General features: G+C 44.0%; 1 protein-coding gene across 2 annotated transcripts in view; it reads right to left on the bottom strand.

The window, feature by feature from the left end:
• Positions 1-22,267, bottom strand: part of LOC135388578 (threonine--tRNA ligase 1, cytoplasmic-like) — a 35,801-nt gene extending 13,534 nt beyond the window's left edge. The window contains exons 1-10 of one of the 2 annotated variants that reach the window (XM_064618198.1): positions 21,913-22,267; positions 21,671-21,715; positions 21,251-21,432; positions 13,670-13,785; positions 9,672-9,919; positions 9,449-9,592; positions 4,844-4,990; positions 2,773-2,871; positions 2,614-2,709; positions 2,474-2,544 (exon numbers count right to left, since the gene is read on the bottom strand). In XM_064618198.1, the coding sequence (XP_064474268.1) occupies positions 2,474-2,544; positions 2,614-2,709; positions 2,773-2,871; positions 4,844-4,990; positions 9,449-9,592; positions 9,672-9,919; positions 13,670-13,785; positions 21,251-21,432; positions 21,671-21,715; positions 21,913-21,987 (1,223 nt within the window). In that variant the 5' untranslated portion in view covers positions 21,988-22,267. The remainder of the gene's footprint in view (positions 1-2,473; positions 2,545-2,613; positions 2,710-2,772; positions 2,872-4,843; positions 4,991-9,448; positions 9,593-9,671; positions 9,920-13,669; positions 13,786-21,250; positions 21,433-21,670; positions 21,716-21,912) is intronic. The other variant, XM_064618199.1, reaches the window with a different exon arrangement.
• Between the last annotated feature and the right edge of the window lie 1,384 nt (positions 22,268-23,651).

Below are 23,651 nucleotides of genomic sequence, written 5' to 3' on the forward strand. Positions count from 1 at the left end.
ACTGAAGTAGGTGTTTTCAGAGTACAAGCTCGACGATATATTCAACGCGGATGAGACTGCGTTATTTTTCAAATTGCTGCTCGAGTGGACGATGGTGGTTAAAGAAAATTCCTCAGGGTGTCTACCAAATTGCAGCCTTCAAATTACTTGGCTTTTTCAGGTTTTCACTGACTATTTCGAGCAAATTCCCTGACCAAAACAAGAGGGAACCTGGTGCATGCTCCTATGTTTTTATACAGATCCTTCATAAAACAGATCATTTATTAAGTATTAGTGAGGCTACCCTACTTTTCTGCCTTATAGCTTCTCGTATTGGCTAACTGCTACTCACGCCAACATTTCTGCGGCATCACCGCTCAACCACCGGTCAGCTATCTGGTGGGCACTTGCGGTTCACTGCGAACCATCACGGCACTTGTGTGCGATTTTCTCTCACTTTAGCTGCTTTTTGGCCAAATTCCCTGACAATCCCCTGACTTTTCCAGCCACATCAAAATTCCCGGACAATTCCCTATTTTCCAGGTTTTCCAGGTTTGCAGACACCCTGACTCCTGTAACGAAGGCAAAAGATCTAAGGAAAGAATCACTGTATTGCTGTGCTGTAACATGAGTAGATCAGTGAAAGTGAAACCGATAGTGAATGACAAGTCGTGGAAGTGTTCGGGTTCGTACGTTGCCTTCCAGTTGACTACAACTTTAACAAGAAGGCGTGGATGACCACAAGCATATTTACGGACTGGCTGATCCGACTGGACCGAAAAACGAAGAACGAGAGCAGGAACATCGTGCTCATCTTGGATAACTGCTCAGCGCACTCAAAGTTACTGAAGATTATCAATGTGAAGGATGTTATTTATTTATTTATTTAGTGCCCACCATGCTATGCTTTCTCCGAACTGCACATCCCTGCCACAGCCAGTTGATCAGGCCACAATCCGCTCTACCACGGTTCAATAGCAGACACGCATGCCCGATCGTGTTCTGCTGGACATTAGGAATAAGGTTCCAAGACCAACGGACATCAACATTCGTCAGACCGTAGAAATGATGTCTGGAGCCTCGTGGAGAGTAAAGAGCAAGGTCATTCAGAACTGCTAGAGAAAGACCGGATTCATGCAAGACAAAAACACAGATCCAGATGATGTCTGCTGACGATGACACATGCTTCCTCGAGGCGTGGGGCGGCTACGCAAAGATGGGCAACGTTCCCAAAAAAATTGCTCCAGCAGATTACATCGCCGCTGATGATCGTGTCACGGCGAGGTCATACTTCGATTCCAACATGGACATTTATGAAGGGGTTAGACTCAAGAATGAGTAAACTGAAGTTACGAAGATGACGAAATGCACACCAATAAAATAACGGCAGCAGAGTCATTACAAATGTTGGACAAGGAGCAAGCCTTCCTTTCATCATGTTCTGATGTCTCCGAGGAACACTTCAGGCATTTGGAAAACCACAAGGCGCATTGTGTGAAAAGTGCTATGGGTACACTAGTCCAGAAGAAGCAGAGTTTTTCGTCAAACAGTTATAAATCTGGCAGAGAGTCCAGTGCACTAGGAGAATTTTTGTCACACAGCAAATAAATCCGGCAGACAATCAAGTGCGGTCACGGTGTGCAACCTGCTTGTGTCAATCATTTGCATGTGAAACACGCCACCATTTCCAAACCAGAACTACATGGCGTGGTGCAGCGTCCGCGGGGCCTTATGTAAACAAACCTGGCAGATGTCTGTTGCCAGACAGGGAAGGGGTTTGGCTTCCTTATGAGTGACTGTGAGTACTGTAGGTTGTTCTATCCTTAGCATACCACATGAAACTGATACTGTTTTTCCTCGTATTATGTGGCATTCTGTGGAAGCTAACACCAAGAATTTCAACCCTATCTAAAGAAATGGCGGATATACTGATTTGATTGAAGGTGTTGAAACGAATATACAAATGTAGGAGCATTTTTATTTATGTCCATTTTTTATACGTCCAAAACAAAATGTTTCGCAGGTGCCCCTTAAAATGGGAACCGGAGAGGCGCTAGGTGACGCCACGGTGATGCCACCTAGCAGTAGGGTTGGGAAGTTTTGGAGCAGTATCGCCTAGGACTCCAATTACCAATCCAATCCAAGTGCATAATACAAAATGGCGGTTTGCCACCGTAGTGCCGAAAATGGCCGTATTGGTGCTTGTGCACAAGCGTTTTAGTTCAGAAATTCGTGCCTTCAGACTTCAATCTGACCGGAAAAATGGTGCTAAAAACGTATTAGTTCGATGGTGAAGGTCATGGTTCCCCGTGGGAGTCCAAACTATAGAACGAGTCCAAATAATCGGCGTCCGAAAGATCAGTCGGCTACTGTTGCCCTGAAAAGGCAGGCCCTACATACGATGCATATCATATTACTACAGCATGAATGCGTGTGAAAGGCACTCAGATTCACATACTAGCGTGAACATTCCCCACATGTTCGTACAGCTTACCAGTGACCAGGACAGTTCATGGGTTTCAAGGCAAACGTCTCCTTTTCCACATCGAAGGAAAACATGTTGTCCTGCACAATCAATCAATGCAAACAATCAATGCAAAACAAGATCGACACATGGAAAATATTTTGACTCACCTGGTAATGTTGCCAATGGCCAGAAACCTGCCATAATTTGCTGTTATACATGTTGGGGGAGACAACTTCCTGAAAGCCTCGTTTCTTGTACTCGCCCTAAGCAGTCAGGTAAAACACATAAATTTTCACTTTTACAGTAATTTGAAGGCTCAACGTTACCTTTATGAGGTCAACCAACGTATTATAAATATGGGCCCCATTTGGCTGGAAGAAACAGCTCCCAGGACTCAATTCGTGGAAGAAAAATAATTCCTGTTCCTGCAAATGGCAAAGGAGACATATTAGGTAAATTAACAACATAATGTATACAAAACCATCTTTTCCTATGGATGATTCATTAACAATATCTTTTGATATCATGTTGGAAGGGAGATGTTCCAATGCTTGAGCAGATTATTTTTGGCAAAATAATTTGTAAAATTCAAAGAGTGATGTGCTCTTGTGCATGCATGCGCATGTGTTTGATTCTAAAGCAACTACATAATAACCATTAGGGAGCAAAATCATCTCAAGAACCATGATTCCTTACAGCAACAAATAAATAGGGCATAACTTTTTCAGATAATACCCGAAAACGCCCGATATTTACCCACCCCCGATCCAAATCAGTCATTTTCAGCTTTAACCCGATATCTCCTCGAAAGTCATTTACGTCGTTGTGTTCTTGTCATAGCTGTTGACGCTACCGACTGACAACCTCGTCGTGAAACAGTTAAAACTAAGGCTTTTAAAATTGTATGTGCTACCATTTGCTGGATATTGACATTAGTGAGTTTTAGTGCATCGTAAGTAAGGCGTTAAAGGGGCACTAAACAGCTCACCGAACATTCTCCAATTATGACGCCCGATGAAAGAACGTGGCTCAATTTATCCAAATATGTAATTCCTTTACTTGTTGCAAACGTATTTACCAAGGAACAATGGCATTCAAAGAGCATAATCTCTCTTTCCTTCTCGGAAAGCAACTAAGTCACACGTCTCACACGTGTAGCAAAGCTGCACTCCAGTCACTCGAGGTCGGGAAGATTTCAGACCTAGCCAATGATGGGTCCCATTGAGACAAGCTGCGGTTCGCGGGGAGAACCGGTTGTGGGAGCATTCCGGTGACCTCGCGGACCAGTACCGAGATGAAGATGCAATGCGCACATGAAATGAAACATTGTAGACATGTGGTACAGTTCGGACTTGCTATCTTGTGTGTTTAGAGTGGACAGATGCTTAGAATTTACTTAACTTCCCGATGTTACAATAAAGGAATGTATAAGCATCTCGTATTTCGACTGGTTGATGGAGCATGACGTCAAAATGGCGTATGGCTATTGTCGGCAGGGCATCGCAGGGCGGGGCATGAGCAGGAAAGAGTGCAGTGAATATTGTGTCGGTTTAGAGACATTATTTACCTTTTTGTGCCAGTAACTTTTGGAAAACGTTCACCTCCAACAACGTAGCACAATGCATTAGCAAAAAGTGCACCTTGTATACCTGTTTAGTGCCCCTTTAAATAAGGTGTGTCGTTTGCTGAGCCTCAGGTGAGCAAAACTAATCACAGACAAACCACTGTGGCATCGCTCATGATTTATAGTTTTCTCACGACATAAAGCCCCAAATTATCTTGATCCTCAAGAACAGAAAATGAATAATGACAAAAAGATATCAATCGCTCCCTAGGTCACCTAGCCTCTGCTAGCTCTGAATGTTCAATAAAGAAGAGAGGTGGGCCGTTTCTGTGGACACAGGCTCTCTCCACTGTCCGCTAACAGAATCTTCCTCCACAATAACCTTTAGCAGAGCATAGAATGCAATGTATGGATATGTCAACGCCAGAAATGTATAACTGAATAAACTCCTGGGAGATTGTGATATCTGGGAGGTATGATGTTTTGCTGTTCGCACTTTAAGTGAACACAGACTTGAACAAGTCTGATCCGCGTAACGTGCGGGTCTGGAGCTTCAGTAACCGGCCCAGGACGGGTATGGGTCCTTTCTTAAGTTCGCTGGCCAGGTCAGGCTTGGGATCATTTTTAAGGATGGCCACACCGAAAAATGATGGCCCGTGTCAATCTCTAACGCAGGTGTGTCCAGATAGCTCAACTTTGGTTCACCAAGTACACCAAACACCAGTGCTGCGCTGTTACATTAACTCCAATGAGAGCCAACAATATCTTGCTCGCATTAATATCTATTAGAACGGACATCTGCCTTAGGGTTTCAGTTAGGAAAGCGTACCAACCTTTCCAATCTTGCGGTGGTCCCTCTTGGCAGCCTCTTCTTGGAATTTCTGCCACTCCTTGAGTTGCTTAGAATCCGGGAAGGATATCCCATAAACACGTTGCAGAGCTTCTGCATCAGCTTTACCCTCCCAATACGCAGAGGAGTTCTGAAGCAGGGAATACAATGCCACTCCAATAAACCATCCAAAATACACATACATATCTTAAAGGAGCATAAAAGGCACCTCAAACATAAACTTTTACCATGTGATACAAACACAGTCCAACCTGATAAATATGAGACTCATTATACTACCTTTATAACCGTTTTCGTCGGGAATCATTACCACCCCGTGTACGTTAATTTGTATATATGTACATTAATGTGGCAATACACTTATCCGACAATGACTGGGATTTTCCGTACAAATAGGGGCGAACATGTATATTGTACCCTCAATACTACGACTGCCAGTTATTGAACCAGTGGTCATGAACTGGCACTTCAAATGCCATCAAGAAAGTGGGCCATGGGCCCACTTTCAGGAAGAGCGCTGCCCTTGGTCATATTGCCACATATCTTTGAAGCGACCACACGGAACAGCAGCAACGGACGGGGAGGCATCGAGCGACGGGCTGAGATACAGGACACGCCGCGCTGATTAGCGAGCGATGTTTCCAGACGCATCTGTTTCTTCGCTCGCATCAATCTCATGGACGAATCGCAAACCTTGGAGAAGCTTCTCTACTTCCTCTTCTTCACCAATGCGCGCTTTCTACAATGTTCGCCGCTGTGTATAAAAGCTTGTGAGCTCCCAGCCGGAGCATTCTTTACCATAGTTCTGTCTAAGAGCTACCGCTCTTGTGTTAGCCAGCTAAGCAGCTAGAATAAAGCATTCGCCGATTATTCGCCATCTCGCTCGTATGTTTTCAACCGTGACAATATGATCACACTGATGTGCTGCAGCCATACGGGACAGATTCAACAGTCATGCCTGACAAGAAATGTGAATGGACATACCTGACAGCTGGAATGAAGAAACAAATATGTGTCAGATTTAAGGAAAGACCAATTACTGCCCACCATGAACTCGCCGACTGGGGCAAGCGAGAGCTATTTTTAGTTATTTGACGGTCTACGGTGTGCACAGTTCTGAAACGCATGAAGAAGTGGCAGGACTGTGATGAGTTAGGCACTTTTCATGAGCGTCAGCTGAAGTATGTGTCCTTGGAGAAGGCACGGTAATATGGCTGAATGAAATCAGAGCCAGTTGTCAATGACAATGATACTATGCTCACAGAGAAAGCGAGGGTCTATGGCTGAGGCTCTCAACTTATGTCATTCGAGGGAACCTATCATTCTGCCAGTACGACCCCAAACATAGGTGCCGACTGCAGCAGCGTTTGGGGGCTCGAGTCCTCATGAAGTAACTGGATCCCAAAAGTAATGAGTTAAGCTGAAAGTTGCAAAAAATTTATTACGAGCCTGTGAAAAACGAAGGAAAAGCGAAAGTTGAAAACTGCAGAAACTTGTGTCATATCGTACGCTTTGCAGTTGCTAGAAGCTGCACACTGATGGATCGATATCTGATCAAGAAGCGGATGCATCAGGATGCATATCCTGTAAAAGTTTGCCCTGCAACAGGTAGTTCTCACAACCTCCTATATCCTTGTGCATGAAAATGAGGTTTATGTCCCAGCACTTGCTAGTTAGAAGGTCTCATACTCAGCCCCCACATTGCCCCCTCCCCATATTGACACTCCTGACAGCGCTTAATGGACTTTTTTCACACTCATGTCATATCTTAGCGGCTGTCCAGCAAAACACATTCGGCACGGACCAAAACACAGCCGGCGCCATCTTTCAAATATGTAGGGAACCCTCTCTGGCACCCTCATGCGCAGAAGCATTGTTAAAAAGGTCCATTAGTGTTCACGCTAAGAACTCAAGGTTCACTTGTGGGTGCTCAACTGTATCCCGTTTGCAGGACGTCGCGACAAGGTTCACAGAACCCCAGCTGAGAAACACTGGTCTATAGAATACTCCTCGGTAAGTCATAAGGCCATCAAAATATATTTGTGCTTCCATAGGACCAGATATAAGCAAACACATTTGTCAGGCCTTTTCCAAAGATGAAGTGCAAGGTGCTTTTTCGAAATGCCTTTATTTGTGTTTCATATATACTGCCTGAGCCTTATGTTATGTAAAGACTATGGTATGACCTGAAACTAAGGGTGTGCGAATATTCCAATTCTCGAATTCAAATATAATATCAAACGCTCGAACTATTCGATTCGCGAATCGATTATCCAGTATTCGATTTTTCGAATATTGGACTATTCCGCGAATATGAACGACACAACCCGAAAGTGGGCTTCACTTGATGCTTCCGTGCACGAGGTGAAGCCTGCTTTACAAAATTGCCCTTGCTGCAGGACCAACACAGGCGGGACGGTGTTTAGTTTGAGATAACGTTATCCAAAGTTAGTTTTGTAGACATCGTCTGTGGAAGGGGCGGTGCCTCTCCCACATGCAGTTTAGCGGTGCCGACGAGGGAGTTTGATTTGATGTCTGTGAGGTTGCCTTTAAAAAGTTAGGACTCTTGAATAATGACTACAGCCCACGAATAAGAAGGGTGTATTAAAGATGTCCTTTGCATCTAAAATTTCAGTAGTGCAACTTCCTAGGGCGAGTGCAAAGAAACTAAAAGGTGTTCATGGCAAAGCTGAGGCAGGATGCCAATTCGTTTGTTTCACAAATGGCCTGTGGTTGTCTGAAACAATTACAGCCTCGTCCGTATAATATGCCTGGCATAAAATTTTGAAATGAAGGTAACCACTCCAGTAAGTGTAGGCTCACCTGAAAAGCAGGAAGCACTCTCATGTAACATTAAAGAGTAGGGGCCTTAAACAGAAGAATTTCATGTCTCTCTTGTGACAGTTTATGCTAGAAAAATTACACTAAAGGCATGGGCTACGAAATGAAAACTTTTAGTGCGAAAGTCACATATTGTAAATTTTGCACGAATATTCTATATTCGATTCGGTATTCGGAATTTTTTCTCCCCATTCGATTCCACTGAAAATATTTGGATTCGCACACCCCTACCTGAAACACATCGTTTTCGTTAATATGACAATTTGTGTTCTGACCAAAATATGCGGAAACTACCTTGGTCAAACTATAGGAGCACAGAAAGCCATTCAAGAGATTATCTGTTTCTGAGGCATTATGAAAGGATGTGACTTGACTTGACAACCAACACACCAAATATATCTATATGAAACATCTTTCATTGAAAAAACATGCCCCAGAACATCGACACGCACGTTCCCCACTCAACACACTCTGCAGGGTTAAACAAAGAGGTGGAAGAAAAACATCACCAGTGATGTCATTACGGTTACGAGAGAGATCGCACTTTCCGCACTTTCTTTTTTCTTCTTCTTCCTCCACTAGTTCTCTTCTTGTGTAGCAAACGACGTCTCTCCAAGCCTGTTAGCAGGCTGTACCATACTGCCGTCAAAGCGACTCAGGCAGCTGGTTGAGAGCACTGCCACCGTTGCGCACGGTCACGATTTTTGAAACCGAATTCTGCAATATTTATGCACCTGTCAATCACTGATTCACTTTACATGGTGCATTGCAGTAGTCAGGTAAACGGCTTGCTTGGTATAAAAATATGGCAGTGATTGAAGCGCTTTCTGTGCTTGTTTAAAGGGTTTCGACTGTACTGCCTTCAGGAAATGTCACACGAAATAATTCCGTTGGGAAGCACACATTTCCTAAGAAAATTACCATTAAAAAGAAGGCACATGCCTCACTATTTGCCAGAAGATATGATGTCCCATACTTGGCAGATGAGAGAAGCAGCCTTCCTGATCCACTGGACTGAAAGCTCCCTTGCGCACCAGGATTGCGTGCTGCACTCATTCTTTTGGTGCAAATAGTACGTAGCCCAGGGTATGTAATCCCAATTACTACTCATCCAGATTTTTTATTAGGTATACCCTATTTTGATCCCTCAACTCCATTTTTACCTTGCAGAGTGCACATTCTTCAATATACACTTTTTTTATGTACAGTATGTGTTCCGCTCTGTAAAAAATATTGGAGGAACAGCAGCTATCAAGACTTTTGTCTACGATGATATGGACTGCTTATAAATCGCATACGAGTACCAGTGATTCCCATGTGTATCATTCATAGCGGTCCACAAAAGTGTTTGTGCTATGCACCTGGAACTTCGCGCTTTTAAAAGTCTGCGAGGACGTTGACTTTTAAAAAATTCTGTGATCATATAATCATGATTCTACATATACACATTTACGTTGCTTGGCTCTCCTTAATTCGCGTCATAAACCTTTCTATATTTCACCAATTTTGGTACAATGAAATATTCGATACAACAAAAGAAATTACAATTCCCATAAGTGTGTGATACCAAGGTTTGACTGTATCCCTGTTACATCAATTCCCAATAAAGCTTCTTGTGACACATCAGAACAACAACTTGCATTAAGATTTCTGCAATTTATGCAAGATGTCAGACACTGAAATAGCAAGGTACTTTTCGTGCCTCAAAATATCTTCCTGTCCAAAAGGATAGAGAAGGCGAACCAACCTTGGTAACCTGAAGGGCTTTCACCTTTCCCGTGTGTCTCACATGTGGACCTCTGCACAAATCAATGAGCGGACCGCACCGGTACACTGTGGTAGTAGGTGTGCTTATTCTTTCATTCAAGATGCGCAGTTTGAAGGGGTTGTACTGCAAGTGCATTCGTAGTCATAGTGGAGGTAAGTACATGTCTGGCCACATTGTCATTCAAATCATTTTGTCTACTTACCTTAAACATCTCAAGCAGGTCCTCCTTACGCATCTCTAGACGCTCAAAAGGCTGCTTATCCTTCACTATGGATTTCATAAGACCCTCAATGGAAGTGTAGTCAGCAGCAGACACTCCATTCTCTTCCAGATGCATATCATAGTAGAAGCCATTTTCGATGGGTGGCCCATAACACAGACATCCACCATAGATGCGCTCCAAGGCTTCACCCAAGATGTGTGCACTAGAGTGCCAAAATACTTGCTGACCTTTGAGATGGAAAAGCTGCATTAGCGGTGTGATGATATTCAGCCCATGTAGTTGTCACAAAGCAGAATGATCCCTCGGGCAACGACAAACCTTTTACTTTTACCGTCAAAATATAAACCCTTTCTCTATGAAGAATGGAGCCGTGTATAACGATAAAGTTCGCAATTTTGATTACACGTACTGCTATACCTGACGCCCGCACACTCATGGACCAACTTTTAGCAGCGCACTGTCGCGCGTTGCACCCTTTCGTAAATTGTAAGTCACTGCGGCAACGGAAAACCAGGAGGATGTACCCTTAGTCATCTCACTGCAGGAACGGGACACCAGGAGGATGTACCCATCTCACCCTTTTGGGAATGAGGTCCTGCACAGGAATTCCCTTCAGATACGGCCATTAGTACTCTGGCGGTTCACAACATTTCTGCTCCCGCTTCCTGCGTTGACGCATCATCGCTACATCCGTCAATGATAGCGTCCCAGCCAAAGTAATGGAAAGCGATAGACTTGAAGTCAAGTTAGCGATCATCAAGGATCATCACCGCAGAACAAGGGTGGCGTCCATTGTGCAAAAGTATGGCCTATCACTGTCGGCAGAGTCAACGATACTGAAGACTGAGGAGAAACTGCGAAAAGAAGCAGCTGATGACAGTGTGAATACGAAGCACAAAAGTATCAAAGAGCAGACGTACAAAAAAGTCAAAGACGCGCTTTAGAAGTGGTTTGCTGACGCACGAAGCCGCAACATTCCAATCAGCAGCCCCGTGCTCATCGCAAAAGCCAAGAATGTTGCCTTTCTTCTTGAGGAAGAGGGCCTCAAGCCATGCAGAGGTTCACTTCAGCATTTTAAAGGAGTGTGGAAAGACTCCAGAACAAATATGTCGGGAGAACTAGAAATTAGGATTACAGACCCTGTGACACACATTCGCACAAAAACTACGAGTGCAGTGCGTAATCTTGGAGTGCAAGAGAGCTTCCAATCTCGCGGGTCAGAAAACCTGCTCTCCTCAGCTGCCAGTCTCCAACGTCATGTGCCTTCCCAATACTGAGGCGAGCAACTTCTTTTTTCTTTATTCATTTTTGCAGTCGCGTTGTGCGCTGCCCCACTCCCATCTTGACTGGTCGCTCTCACTAACAATGATTCCTGGTGGCCAATGAAGAGTCCTCTGCCACCTGACGTCACGAGATGAGAGGAGCCGCTCAGCGAGGTCGCCACCGCTGCGCTCTTTCTTGCAAAGCAATTTTATCAGTAAATTCGCACTTCCAAAAGGAAACACTTTGCGTGATGGCTCTTGAAGGTAGTATGCTCACACGATGCAGTAAAAAAATATATGCCTTGTTGATACCAAATCGAGAAGAGACGTGACTAGTTACGACTATGTTTATTTCCAGAATGAATAACGCTCGCAACAGATGATAGTCAAGATGTGATGTGCGAGACATGCGCTCGGTCGTGTAGTACTCATGATGATCATGATATGTCCGTTGCATTAGCAACATGCCCCATGTCCTTTCCATGTTCCTCTAAGGACCGATACAAAATATTATATAGAAAGGTTGTTGGTGAAAGTGCCTCTATGGACAGCTCTAGGAAGGCAGCGTGGTTAAAAAAGCACCTGAGAGACATCTTTAACAGGTATGAAAAACACAACATTTATAATGGCGATTAAACTCAACTGTTTTATCAAATGTTACCTACGGGAATGCATGCCTTTAACGGGGAAGATTGTGTGTGTGGTAAACACAGTAAGGTGCGACTGATAGTGTTCCTTTGTGCGAACATGATGGTACTGACTACAGAAAACCTTTTGTCATCATAAAATCGAAGAAGCCACGTGGCTTTACAAAGCCTGCAGCCATCCATGTGAGATATTGCAACAACCAGGAAGCATGGATGACACGCTCGCTCTTCAAGGAGTGGCTCGAGGAGTTTGATGCCAAGATGCAAAGAAGACAACAAACGTTCTGTTGCTGCTTGACAAATGAGCCATGTCGACGCAAGTCTATGGACATGGGCTTGATTGTCAATGTGAAGGTTTTATACAGACAGCGTGACATACACAGAACGATTTTCAATATTGACAAGTATAGGACAAAGTGGGAAGATAACACTCCCTGACTTGAAGGTAACGTCGCTGATGGCTAAATGTGGCGTGGAATGAGATGTGCCGGACCACGATATCGAACTGCTTTTTGAAAGGAGGCTTCATTCAGCCGACTCCCGAAAGCAGTGTGCCTGAGTTCAACACAGCTGGTGACGAAGATGACAGAGAGTCCATTGACCACAAAGCTCAACGTCTAGATTCGAACTTGGTCAATCAACACACAACGCTGGACGACTATATGAGCATCGACAACGGTGTCCTGGTGACAGAGCCGGTGACAGAAGACAATTATCCAGGAGGTTCGAGTGAGACACACTGACGACAATAACACATCAGATGAAGAAGACGGCATTTTGGCATCGACAACATGCACAAGCGCGCTTCATGCTATTGACGTCCTCATGAATTTTATCATGGAGTGCGAACTGCCTGCAGATTACGTCGCCCACCTCGACGCAATTGAACGTGACGTTATGGGCATCTGCAACAGCAACGAAAAACAATCAAACCTAATGAGCCATTTTCAATAAAATACTGGTCTTTCCACTCTCTTTCGTAGCGTCCCTCGTTAACGTTGTTCGCATAGGATAACGTGGTGCGTGCAACTTTCGTAAGATGGCGCTGACCTAAGTCAGCCCTCCTGGAGCGATATCCCTCCCATAACGATTAAGTTAGTGATAACCGACAATATCGTCATACGCAGGTTTCACTGTATGTAATGCAAACACATGCGCACACTAAGGACATTTTGTCATGTTCTGGGCTGCGCTTGTGACTGAGCTGGTACACACTGCTCAATTCAGCGAGGCCACAGTGCATGACCTCATAGCAATGTTTCTAGGATGTTTTTCACTGGCTGAATTGAATATTTTTTTTGACACTATGCTTTACTCATTAATTTTAAGTGGTTACTAAAACACCCTTTCTATAAACTGTTCGTACACAGCCCCCACTGCAGCGTGCTTGTGGGCACACTGGAACTATGTTGGAAACGCAGTAAATTTCTAATACCTAACACGTTTTATAGGAGCAGGTATGATTTCATGATAGCCATATTGGTTTGTTGCATGCAATATATCATAATTAGAGCCTGAAGTTTTTGGAAAATATTTTTCAATAAATTCAAGGGGGGGGTAAAAATTGGACAACCAACATGTTCTCTAAATTTATGTGAATTCCGGTAGAAAAACTCCCAGTATGCTAAATTCGGGGACAGATCTGGCTCAGTTACTCAAACCAACTGTACAGGTTTCGTACAAACGGTGATGTACCTGCATTTGCTGCCAAACAAGTTAGCGTACAACCCTACAGACGTCTCAGTCAGGGCAATTTGCCGAGTAAAAATCGGGTTTCACCCTAAAGAGGAAACCTTCAATTCAGATTGCAAATTTGGGGAAGAATCGAGTTAAACCCTAAAACTTCAGGCTTTAATCATAATGTAATATATAATAAGTTAATCACAATATTAAATAACATAAAAACACTAATCACTGTGTGCACGATACACATTTTTTTCAGATGCAATCATGGAGGAATTCTGCCTAGACATCATAATCTAAAGCATTATGTAACCAGTTGTATGTGCTGCATGTCACTCCTGTCCCAAGCAGGAGACTAGAGATATTTGTAAAATAAGTGATTCACCTTCTTCTTCTTCAAACTTGAGCAATTTCAGGTCACAATCCTTTTCCAAAGGTCTGTCGAGGTCCCAAAGCACGTTATCCACCTTGGCAATTACAACATTGTCAGCAAGCCCCTTGCTGCGAACGTAACACATGTACAACATAAGGATCAAATGCAAAAGAGCTGGTGTATGTTAGGAGAGTGCGACATTACCGTGAGTCTGAGGTGCAGAGGGAATGGGTTTATAGAAAATGGACATGGCAAATGCTCAGACTCAACACATCCACATGTGCATGTGGAACATCTTAATCCCTGACATTAGTCACTGATGTTATTAATAATGTTAGAGCTTCACCTGCCTGTGACCCACCAAATAACTGGACAGTTATAATTCCAATATTTCGCAGCATCTCCCATTCCCTGGCTAAATTAGCATCTTCCCATAGCATCAAAGTGGCTTTTTCCATTTCCAACGAGCTATCAACCCTCACCCCCTTTATTTCCCCCCCAATTCTGTCAACAGCTATGCTGCAGCACACCACCAACCATGTGTTACATGTTGCAGTAATAGGAAGGGAGTTGCCTCAGGACAGAAGCCGCTGATATTTCGAACAGAGACTGTTCTTCTTCTGGGCACCGTCCTCATCATTGGCATGGTATTTAAAGGGTTAGGTGGGACGTGTTTAAAGGTTCATGCGAATTGTGGGTCAACAGCCCGGAGGGAAGAAAGGTTCCGTACGGGCTTCTACGGCCGGAGTGAATGGCTGCTTTGTTAGAGCGTGGAGGGGATTATGTGAACGTTGTGACATAGGCTACAGACCGGTTACAGAAAAATGGAAGGTTCACGAACACGTGGACGAAACGGGACAACAGTCAAGAATTGGCAAGCATAGCGAAAGATAAGGAGGTTAGTGGTTACGTGGGGAAAATTCCAGAACGAGAAAAGGTTTTTTTTTTCTTTTTTTTAATATTTGTAATACAAAGTTGTGGCATGCAATAAAGAAAGTAGAAAGCAGTGGCCATGCAGAACATAACAGATGATAATGGAGGTAGAAGGGAAAAGCATATTTTATTTGTGAAGTGTGTTTCTAGGGTGCCTTGTGATTTGTTGATACCGGACGGGTGAGGAGCGTTGAACTTGTATATGAGATAAGACTCCCTATCACGTCTGTCACGTGTGGATCTAAACCCGGTTTCTAGAATATACAGTTTAATGTTGTCAAAATTGTGACCAGGAACGTTAAAGTGTTCGGCGACTGCTTTGGGGAGTTTGTTGGACGTGTCGGCTCTGTGTCCGGTAAGGCGGTTGTTCATTTGTTGGCCGGTTTCACCAATGTATTGCATAGAGCAGTCGCCGCATTCAATGCAGTATATGACATTGGAGCTTGTGCATGTGAATGCGCAGTTAACGGGGTGAGTGTAATTGCTCGCAGTGCTTTTGATGGAGTTAGCGTGTTGAACGTGCTTGCATGTTTTGCAGCGCGGGAGGTTGCAAGGTCGTGTTCCCGTGTACGGGGTGCTCGTTTTGCTGATTTTGGCATTGACCAATTAGTCTCCCAGGTTTTTTTGTGCGTCAGTATGTCACCTGTATGGGATTTGAAAAGAAAAGACACGGAAACCATACTCGCTGTAATGGACTTGGTCCTTAAACTGAACTACTTCGAATTCAATGGTGAATACTACCTAGAAGTACACGGTACAAGTATGGGCACACCTGTTGCACCCACATACGCAAATATCTTCATGGGGTTCTTAGAAAACAAACTTCTCAGCGCCCTCTCATTAAAACCCACAGTGTACTTTCGATACATCGATGATATACTGATAATATGGGAACACGGGGAACATGAATTTCAAAGTTCATAGATCTACTGAACACCGCACATAGCAACATAAAGTTCACATCACAACAGTCAACTCACTTAATTAACTTCCTCGACACCACAATATCACTAGACAACGGCAACCTCATCACAACCCTGTACAAAAAGCCAACTGACAAACAACAATACCTTCACTTCAAGAGTCACCACCCGCGTCACTGTAAGGTTGGAATTCCTAATGGGCAGAGTGTAAGACTGCGCAGAATTGGTTCAAACGACACAGATTACGCTGAGAAGCTTGACGAACTCTGCAGTACACTTGCCCAAAGGGACTATCCAGACTCCCTCCTAACCGAATTCTGTCGCAAGGCACTCAGACTCGATCGAGACAAGGTTCTGGAAAACCGAAAAAATCCTGACGCGTGCCAAATAAGCTTCATCACAAGATATTCCAATGCACTTCCAAACATCAAAGCCATTCTACAGAAGCACGAGCCCCTCCTCCAAAGCAGTGACCGACTTAGCAATATATTCACAAATCCCATACAGGTGACCAAACCAACGCGCAAAAAACCTGGCAGACTCCTTGGTCAATGCCAAAATCAGCAAAACGAGCACCCCGTACACGGGAACACGACCCTGCAACCTCCCGCGCTGCAAAACATGCAAGCACGTTCAACATGCTAACTCCATCAAAAGCACTGCGAGCAATTACACCCACCCCGTTAACCACGCATTCACATGCACAAGCTCCTATGTCATATACTGCATTGAATGCGGCGACTGCTCTATGCAATATACATTGGTGAAACCGGCCAACAAATGAACAACCGCCTTACCGGACACAGAGCCGACACGTCCAACAAACTCCCCAAAGCAGTCGCCGAACACTTTAACGCTCCTGGTTACAATTTTGACAACATTAAACTGTACATTCTAGAAACCGGGTTTAGACCCACACGTGACAGACGTGATAGGGAGTCTTATCTCATATACAAGTTCAATGCTCTTCACCCGTCCAGTATCAACAAATCACAAGGCACCCTAGAAACACTTCACAAATAAAATATGCTTTTCCCTTCTATCTCCATTATCATCTGTTATGTTCTGCATGGCCACTGCTTTCTACTTTCTTTATTGCATGCCACAACTTTGCATTACAAATATTTAAAAAAAAGAAAAAAAACCTTTGCTCGTTCTGGAATTTTCCCCACGTAACCACTAACCTCCTTATCTTTCGCTATGCTTGCCAATTCTTGCCTGTTGTCCCGTTTCGTCCACGTGTTCGTGAACCTTCCATTTTTCTGTAACCGGTCTGTAGCCTAGATCACAACGTTCACATAATCCCCTCCACACTCTAACAAAGCAACCATTCACTCCGGCCGTAGAAGCCCGTACGGAACCTTTCTTCCCTCCGGTCTTTTGGCCCACAATTCGCATGAACCTTTAAACATGTCACACCTAACCCTTTAAATACCATGCCAATGATGAGGACGGTGCCCAGAAGAAGAACAGTCTCTGTTCGAAATATCGGCGGCTTCTGTCCTGAGGCAACTCCCTTCCTACATCTCTACCGGTTCGCTGGATTTCTACCCATCTATGTTGCAGTAATGTTACTTAACTTGTTCCCTTACAGTGTGGCAGTTTATATGTGGGCCAAGCGACATGTCTTAATATCCATCTTAACAAGTATGCCAACAATGTAAAAAACACATCTGCGGCCCCTGAACTGTACAAATATGTCTCTAATTGTCTTGGGTATGATATGAACCACTGTTTGACAGGACCACGCCTGGCTTCGTTTGCAAAGATAAGATTGTCACAAACCTTATGGGAATCTGCCACTATTACTCATACCATGCATCATGTGAGCAAGCCCTCAGCTGTCTATGACCCCTCCCTTGCTATCCTGATTAACAGCACTTAACTTCATCTCCAGTCCTATCTATCATACTCCTTCTAATGGTTTGGTTCACTTCGTGTATCTTCGTGTTGGTCCCTCTGCACCCATACTCTGGACAGTGTCACAAATACATACACGTGCATCACAAACAAAACAACCATTGTTGTAAAGTACACCGTTGACCTTTTTGGCAAACTTCAGAAAAAAGTGGTGAAACGTGCAGATCTTAAGTGTGTTGTTAACATAAATAATGATTGTACCAAGATGATGTGTGGTCCAGATCAACACCAACATTGCACATAGGAGGTGCGTGCGGGCTTACAATATTACGTTAACATATTATGCATGTCACCTGTACTGTCTGTATGTTAACATGTATGCCTGTATATACCACAAGCCAATGCTTTGGCCCAAGTAGGAGGAGCTTAGATAGCTCATAAGGCTGCATAACTACAATGTTCATAATACGTAAGGCCCCATGTTTTCTGCTGCGGCAAATTCAACATTCCTCGGCACTGACTTGAAAATTCCGCGATTTTCCGTGGCAAGGAGTCAATGGCTGCTTGAAGCGGGAAACACTATTTTTTTTTTATGACGTGGGTACAAAAAATATTTTATAAACTTCAGCATGACATGATACCTTATGATCTCCTCTCAGAGTGAATGCTGTTGTCAGCTACAATCATTTTACACTTGCTGAACATTGCATGCTTGAGATAGATATTTCAGCATTGAATTGTACGGAATTGACAAATATTTGATCGAAATAGACGCTAGATTCGGAAAAAGCACCCTAATTCCGTTTAAAAACCACTCGCATAATTTGCGCGCTTTTTCTCTCTAAAAAAATCGGAAAATTTAGGGTTACGTGGATAGCATGGGAATATTTCTTACAATATCAAAACGATGCAAAATTTCAAAATTTTAGTATGTGGGTCATATAGGCTCTTGGTAGGGCCGATACTAACGTTATCACTGCATTTGGCCAGCGCGAAAGAAGTATCCAAATACCACGCAAGCGCTGACGGCGGAAGGCAAAACGGCGGCTCACTCCCGGTCATATATCGGTGAAATACGTCAAGACGCTGCTGGAAGAAGCTACTAGTCCGCACTTGGCAACTGAAAGCACGCTATGTTCACAGGCTTTGGCATGTTGTGCTGTAATGTTTGTTCAGCATTTCTTTCCGCATTTTGTATTTGTAGTGACCAGGGCTGGCGATAAAGGGGGGGGGGGGGGGGGGGGCGACCGCCTTAGGCCCCGCGCTTACATAGGCCCTGCACGCGAAGCCCCTAACCAGGGATTACTTTTTTTTTAAATATCAGGTATGCACTTAATCGTGTGAAGCAGGCCCCGCACACCCCTAGCACCGGCCCTGGTAGTGGCAGTATCGTCAGCGGACCATTACTCGAAAGTGTGTGCAAATCAAACAAAATCACCACAATATAACTTCGGTAACACTGACGGCATTGCGAAAGGTAATTGCCACGGTCGCTGAGATGTGCGTGCCAGATATCCGATGACGCAAAATACGCGAGTAAATTATGTTGAAGAGTCCGTGTACCTTGGAGCAGTTGGCAGCATGCCCAGCACGCACTCCTGACGCTATTTCGCGTGAGCGTGCAATACTTCTCCTGCAACGCTGCTCGTCGTAGTAACTGTCCACATTGCACCAATCGCGTTCTTCGACCCCCCCTCCAATCGGATTTCCGCGGAATTCCGTGCAAAACGCCGCGAAATTTTGATCAAAATAAAGGATAGATAAAGGACAGATTCCAGATTCTGTGAAATTTCGCAGAATCGGGGAAAACCCGTGGCCTTAATAATAAGCACGAAGGCACCACATCCATAGTTATCAGAAGACGCTGGAAAAACAAATGAATAAATAAACAAAAATGAACAAGTAAGTAAATAAATAAAATAAAATAAAATAAAACAGAGGACTACGACAAATGACTCCCCAAACTCGTTACAAAGTTACCTGATTGAAAAACACTATTGGGTAATGAATTCCAGTCTTCTACTTTGTGGGGGGGGGGGGGGGGGGGGGGGAAAGCTATGCTTAAATATATTGGTTCTCGCAAAAATGGGGTCTAACAATTAATCTTGCTTACTGCGCTGCATTCTTCTCCTACAGATCTTACATAATCCAGTAACCCCAATGCGACTTTTCCTGAAATAATATTGCGAAGGAATAATAATCTAGATAGTTTCTGGCATGTTTCTAATGTCTGGATGTTATTCTCTCGCATTATCAAAGTTGGTGAATCATTTCTTCTGTTCTTCCCGGAACTAAACCGAACCGCTTTCCTTTGTATACGTTCAGTTGTGCAATATCCTTTTTTAGATGCAGATCATGTACCACTGCTACATAATCAAGTTTTGCTCTGACCATAGCGTTATACGCTACAATTTTTGTTTGCATTGGTGCATATTTAATCATTATATCCATATACACCAGCTCCTGCGGCACAGTGGTTAGGATGACCCCTCTCCACACCGAGACTGGGAGGGGTCCGAATCACCGCACTGGCTGTGCTGTCTGGGGTTTTCCCTCGGTTTTCCGGCAGCCTTTCCAGACGAACGTCGGCACAGTTACCCCTGAAGTCGCCCCAGGACGCATACTAACCCCCCTTTTCCCCACTCCTTCCTGCTGTCCTCTCTGCATCTGTCCACGTCTGTATGCCGCTCATAGCCACAGTTGCTTCGCGGCGCTAACACGAAATTTAAAAAATAAATATCCATATAGTCTCTTTTTTTATTCCGTGTTAGCGCCGCGAAGCAACTGTTGCTATGTATACAGACGTGGACAGATGGAGAGAGGACAGCAGGAAGGAGTGGGGAAAAGGGGGGTTAGTACGCGTCCTGGGCAGACTTCAGGGGGAACTGTGCCGACATTCGTCTGGAAAGTCTTTGGAAAACCTCAGACAGCACAGCCAGTGACAACATTCGAACCCGTGTCACCTCCCAGTCTCGGCATGGACATATAATCAATAGCATATATTTAGCATATTTCATCATTGGTGCATATTTAATTTAATAATCCTCACAAATGCAAAAGATTCTCATATCACACTGATTAATTCCCTTTTTCTTTCTTTCCACACGCCATCAAATCAGGAAATTTCCATTTCCTCATCTGTGACGTCAGTTCTTGAACATCATTCATTCAGAAAGTCTGAATTCTTATTTTCACTCATTGTAGTATCTGTAGTCTTTTGTTGGTGTCTTTCCTATTATTGTAACATCGCTCTTTGTGCTTTTGTTGCTATGCTTTATTGTATGCTTCCCATGTAATGCCGCATGGTCCTTGGGGTGCAACAATAAATATATGAACAGAGTTTGCAGACTGGAGGTTGTACAAGCAAGTTTTGTATGTTCAGGACTTGTGAACTCTGCAATAGGGTTTATTCAGATGACGTCAGACGTTTGTATGTTCAGATCCGTAGGAGACTGCCACTGTTGCTAGCAGGCAGATGTGTTGCCATCGGCCGCCATAATGTAGGTCCCATCCAAGCCATAACCTATATCGCACTCACTGTATATTTTGTTTTTCATAAGTTATTGTGCTGTGTAATTTGTAGCATATCCAAGTAATTTCCACGTATTCGAAGTTAATAGTCATCCAAAACCATATGGCAGTGAACGAATGCGGGAACATAACTTCAAGGGACCTACAGTATGGTGGTGAGGTGATATCATTGAATAAACCCTATACCCTGTATTTACGTATATGAACTCCTATAAATTAAGAACCCTGATCCTTTGAACAGTAGACAACTTGAGATCTAATGCAGGTCAACAAAAATGCAAAAATAAATCGCTGCAATACATGTGACACTGGCCAAAAAAAACTTCAATTTCAACATGGCAGTTACCTTATTCCAGCAGCAACATCGTATGGTGTGGTTCTCCAAGACTGTCCATCAACCACTTTTCCATCGGGTAGTGTGACCTTAATTGCTTCTGGTGTTTTGGATGCCACTGCTTGGTCATATTCAGCCTTTAGTTTGTCCCAGATTCTTATCCTCTCTTCGATAAATGCTGGCCACGGTTTTAGCTACAACATAACAAAACTTCGTAAGCGTACTGGCAAGTAAATTTCCATAGAAAGATCATTTATAGCAGTATACACTACCTGTCAAAGGAAAGAAAGGTACTAGTACAACAAACACGTACATACACACGTAAAATATCCATATTCGTACATGTTTGCGTGAATGGAAAGTATATGGTACATTCATTTTCTTTGCTAATCGAAGACTTCTCGGAAATGGACTTATCTAGTTGCAACGTACCTCAGACGCCGCTGTTTTTGGTTCCGGCTTTGCCTTCGCTGCAGCCTGAGACAAAAATGCTCACGTAAGTAATGTTACGTCATCCCTCAACATGCGCGTTTTGTTTGCCAATCCAGCACCCTGCTACAGAACATAGCCATTAGTTCTAAGATCTACGCAAGGCACTGATTACCTTAACATTGGACAAGAATGGAGTTATGTGTAAATCGGATTGAATGGGTTAATGACGTAACCGTACGCACCCTGTGCGCAGCTCGTTTCAGCACAGTGTATCCAAACCGGTTTAAATAGCGAATTCGTATTTTTCCAGAAAACATGCTTACAGTAACCGCAAAGCGTAAAACTTTTAAAGAATGCGTGCCTTTTGCTGGTCGCCTACATTTGAGTCACCAACACCGACGACCACGTTATCCGCCATCTTTTGTTGATGATGATGATGATGCACAGTCAGCGGCAGTGTCGCCAAATCTCATTCACAGGAAGCTCAATGGTAGAAGTAGAAGTGCGAAGTGCAAGTAGTGCAAGGGTGCAGGCGAGCTGGTACAATGCCTCCTCTATAAATGAATGCCTGTCAGACGAGCCTCTTTCGCCGCTGCAGGCCCTCCCCCGTTGCCCTCTCGCTTCCACATGCGCTCGCCGCGCTTGGCGCTGACTGCCGTGTCCTTAGAACGCGCGAATCCGCCGCAGTTTGAATTGCGATCTTCGTGATGATCACCTTCACAAGAATTCTTTTTTGCTCCACTTTGGCAGTTAAAAAAAGTGAACATGCTGAATCCAGGGAATGGCCTATGGTGAGGAAGAGAGAGTCGCTGCCGCTACGTGAGTGTTGTTTGTTGGTAATTTCTATGGTCGTGCTGGAGCTGTTTCAGAGGTTATAAACATGTTCAATCTCATAATTAGTGTCGTGCACGTTGAACTTATTTCGTCAGCGATGATATCAGATATCAAAAGTCGTGAGTCAAAAGCGCAAAAGTCGTGAACAGTCGCACCTGTCAGCATTTACTCCTGTTCATAAATCATTGTAGCGGTAAGTGTCGAATGTCAATACAGTAAGCATTTACTGTAAGCAATAACTGTGAAACGAAACCGGGGAACGATAGGTGTGAGACTAAAATTGTCATGCTGTATAGAAAGGAATGGAGGGGGACACTATGTTGGAAAACACCGATACGCAAAAATCGGGTGCCTGCTGTTCTCGTCACGGGTTTTTAACTATAGTCCCCCCCCCCCCCCCCGCGAACAAATTTTCAAGAATTCGGGTAAAACCTGATATCTACCCTTGCGGTCCTTCAACTTGTCCTTCTCGGTGAACCGTTGGAAAAATGAATCATAACATTGGGACCTATCTATTTGTCCTCAGTTTATGATCCCCTCCTGCAGGAGTCAAAGACAAGATTTTGTCGAGCTCGAGCAGAGATAGAGGAGGCGTTGGCTGGTACCACTGATCTCTATGTATAATGGCTGGATCGCGCATAGGAGAGGGATCGTGGGAGAGAGGTGCGGCAACCGGCCGCCATGTTGGAGGGCCCAATGGCGCCGGCTGCTCCCATAGGAAACAATGCGAAGCGATTCGATTTGGAGCATTTGTTACTCTTTAAACGCTCCTCATTGTTGATTAGCACGCATCTTTCTTAGGAATCAGTGTGCTGGTGTATTCCTACCGTGCTTCGGCGGTGTGTCTGTAGTTTTCATGGTAATTACGTTCTTTTTCTTCTCCGCTTCCTGTACTCCGAATATGGTGTCGTTAGTTACGTGCACGGGAAGCATAAAAATAGAGGAATTTGGTGAATGACAGCTTATAAATTTAATTCCTTTTGCTTAGAAAGGGTTTGCACTGTTTGTTATTGTAAGGTAGTTTCGTTTGTGTGTGGTTTTCGTTTGTTATTGTGTGGTTCGTTAGCCGCTGTATAGGTGGCGTGCATATATGACGTCACACCATAGCTTTACCCGTGCTTTTTCCCTCTTTCTGGTGAACCGGCTC

This window comes from Ornithodoros turicata, chromosome 3 (assembly GCF_037126465.1).
Source record: "Ornithodoros turicata isolate Travis chromosome 3, ASM3712646v1, whole genome shotgun sequence".
NCBI lineage: Eukaryota > Metazoa > Arthropoda > Arachnida > Ixodida > Argasidae > Ornithodoros > Ornithodoros turicata.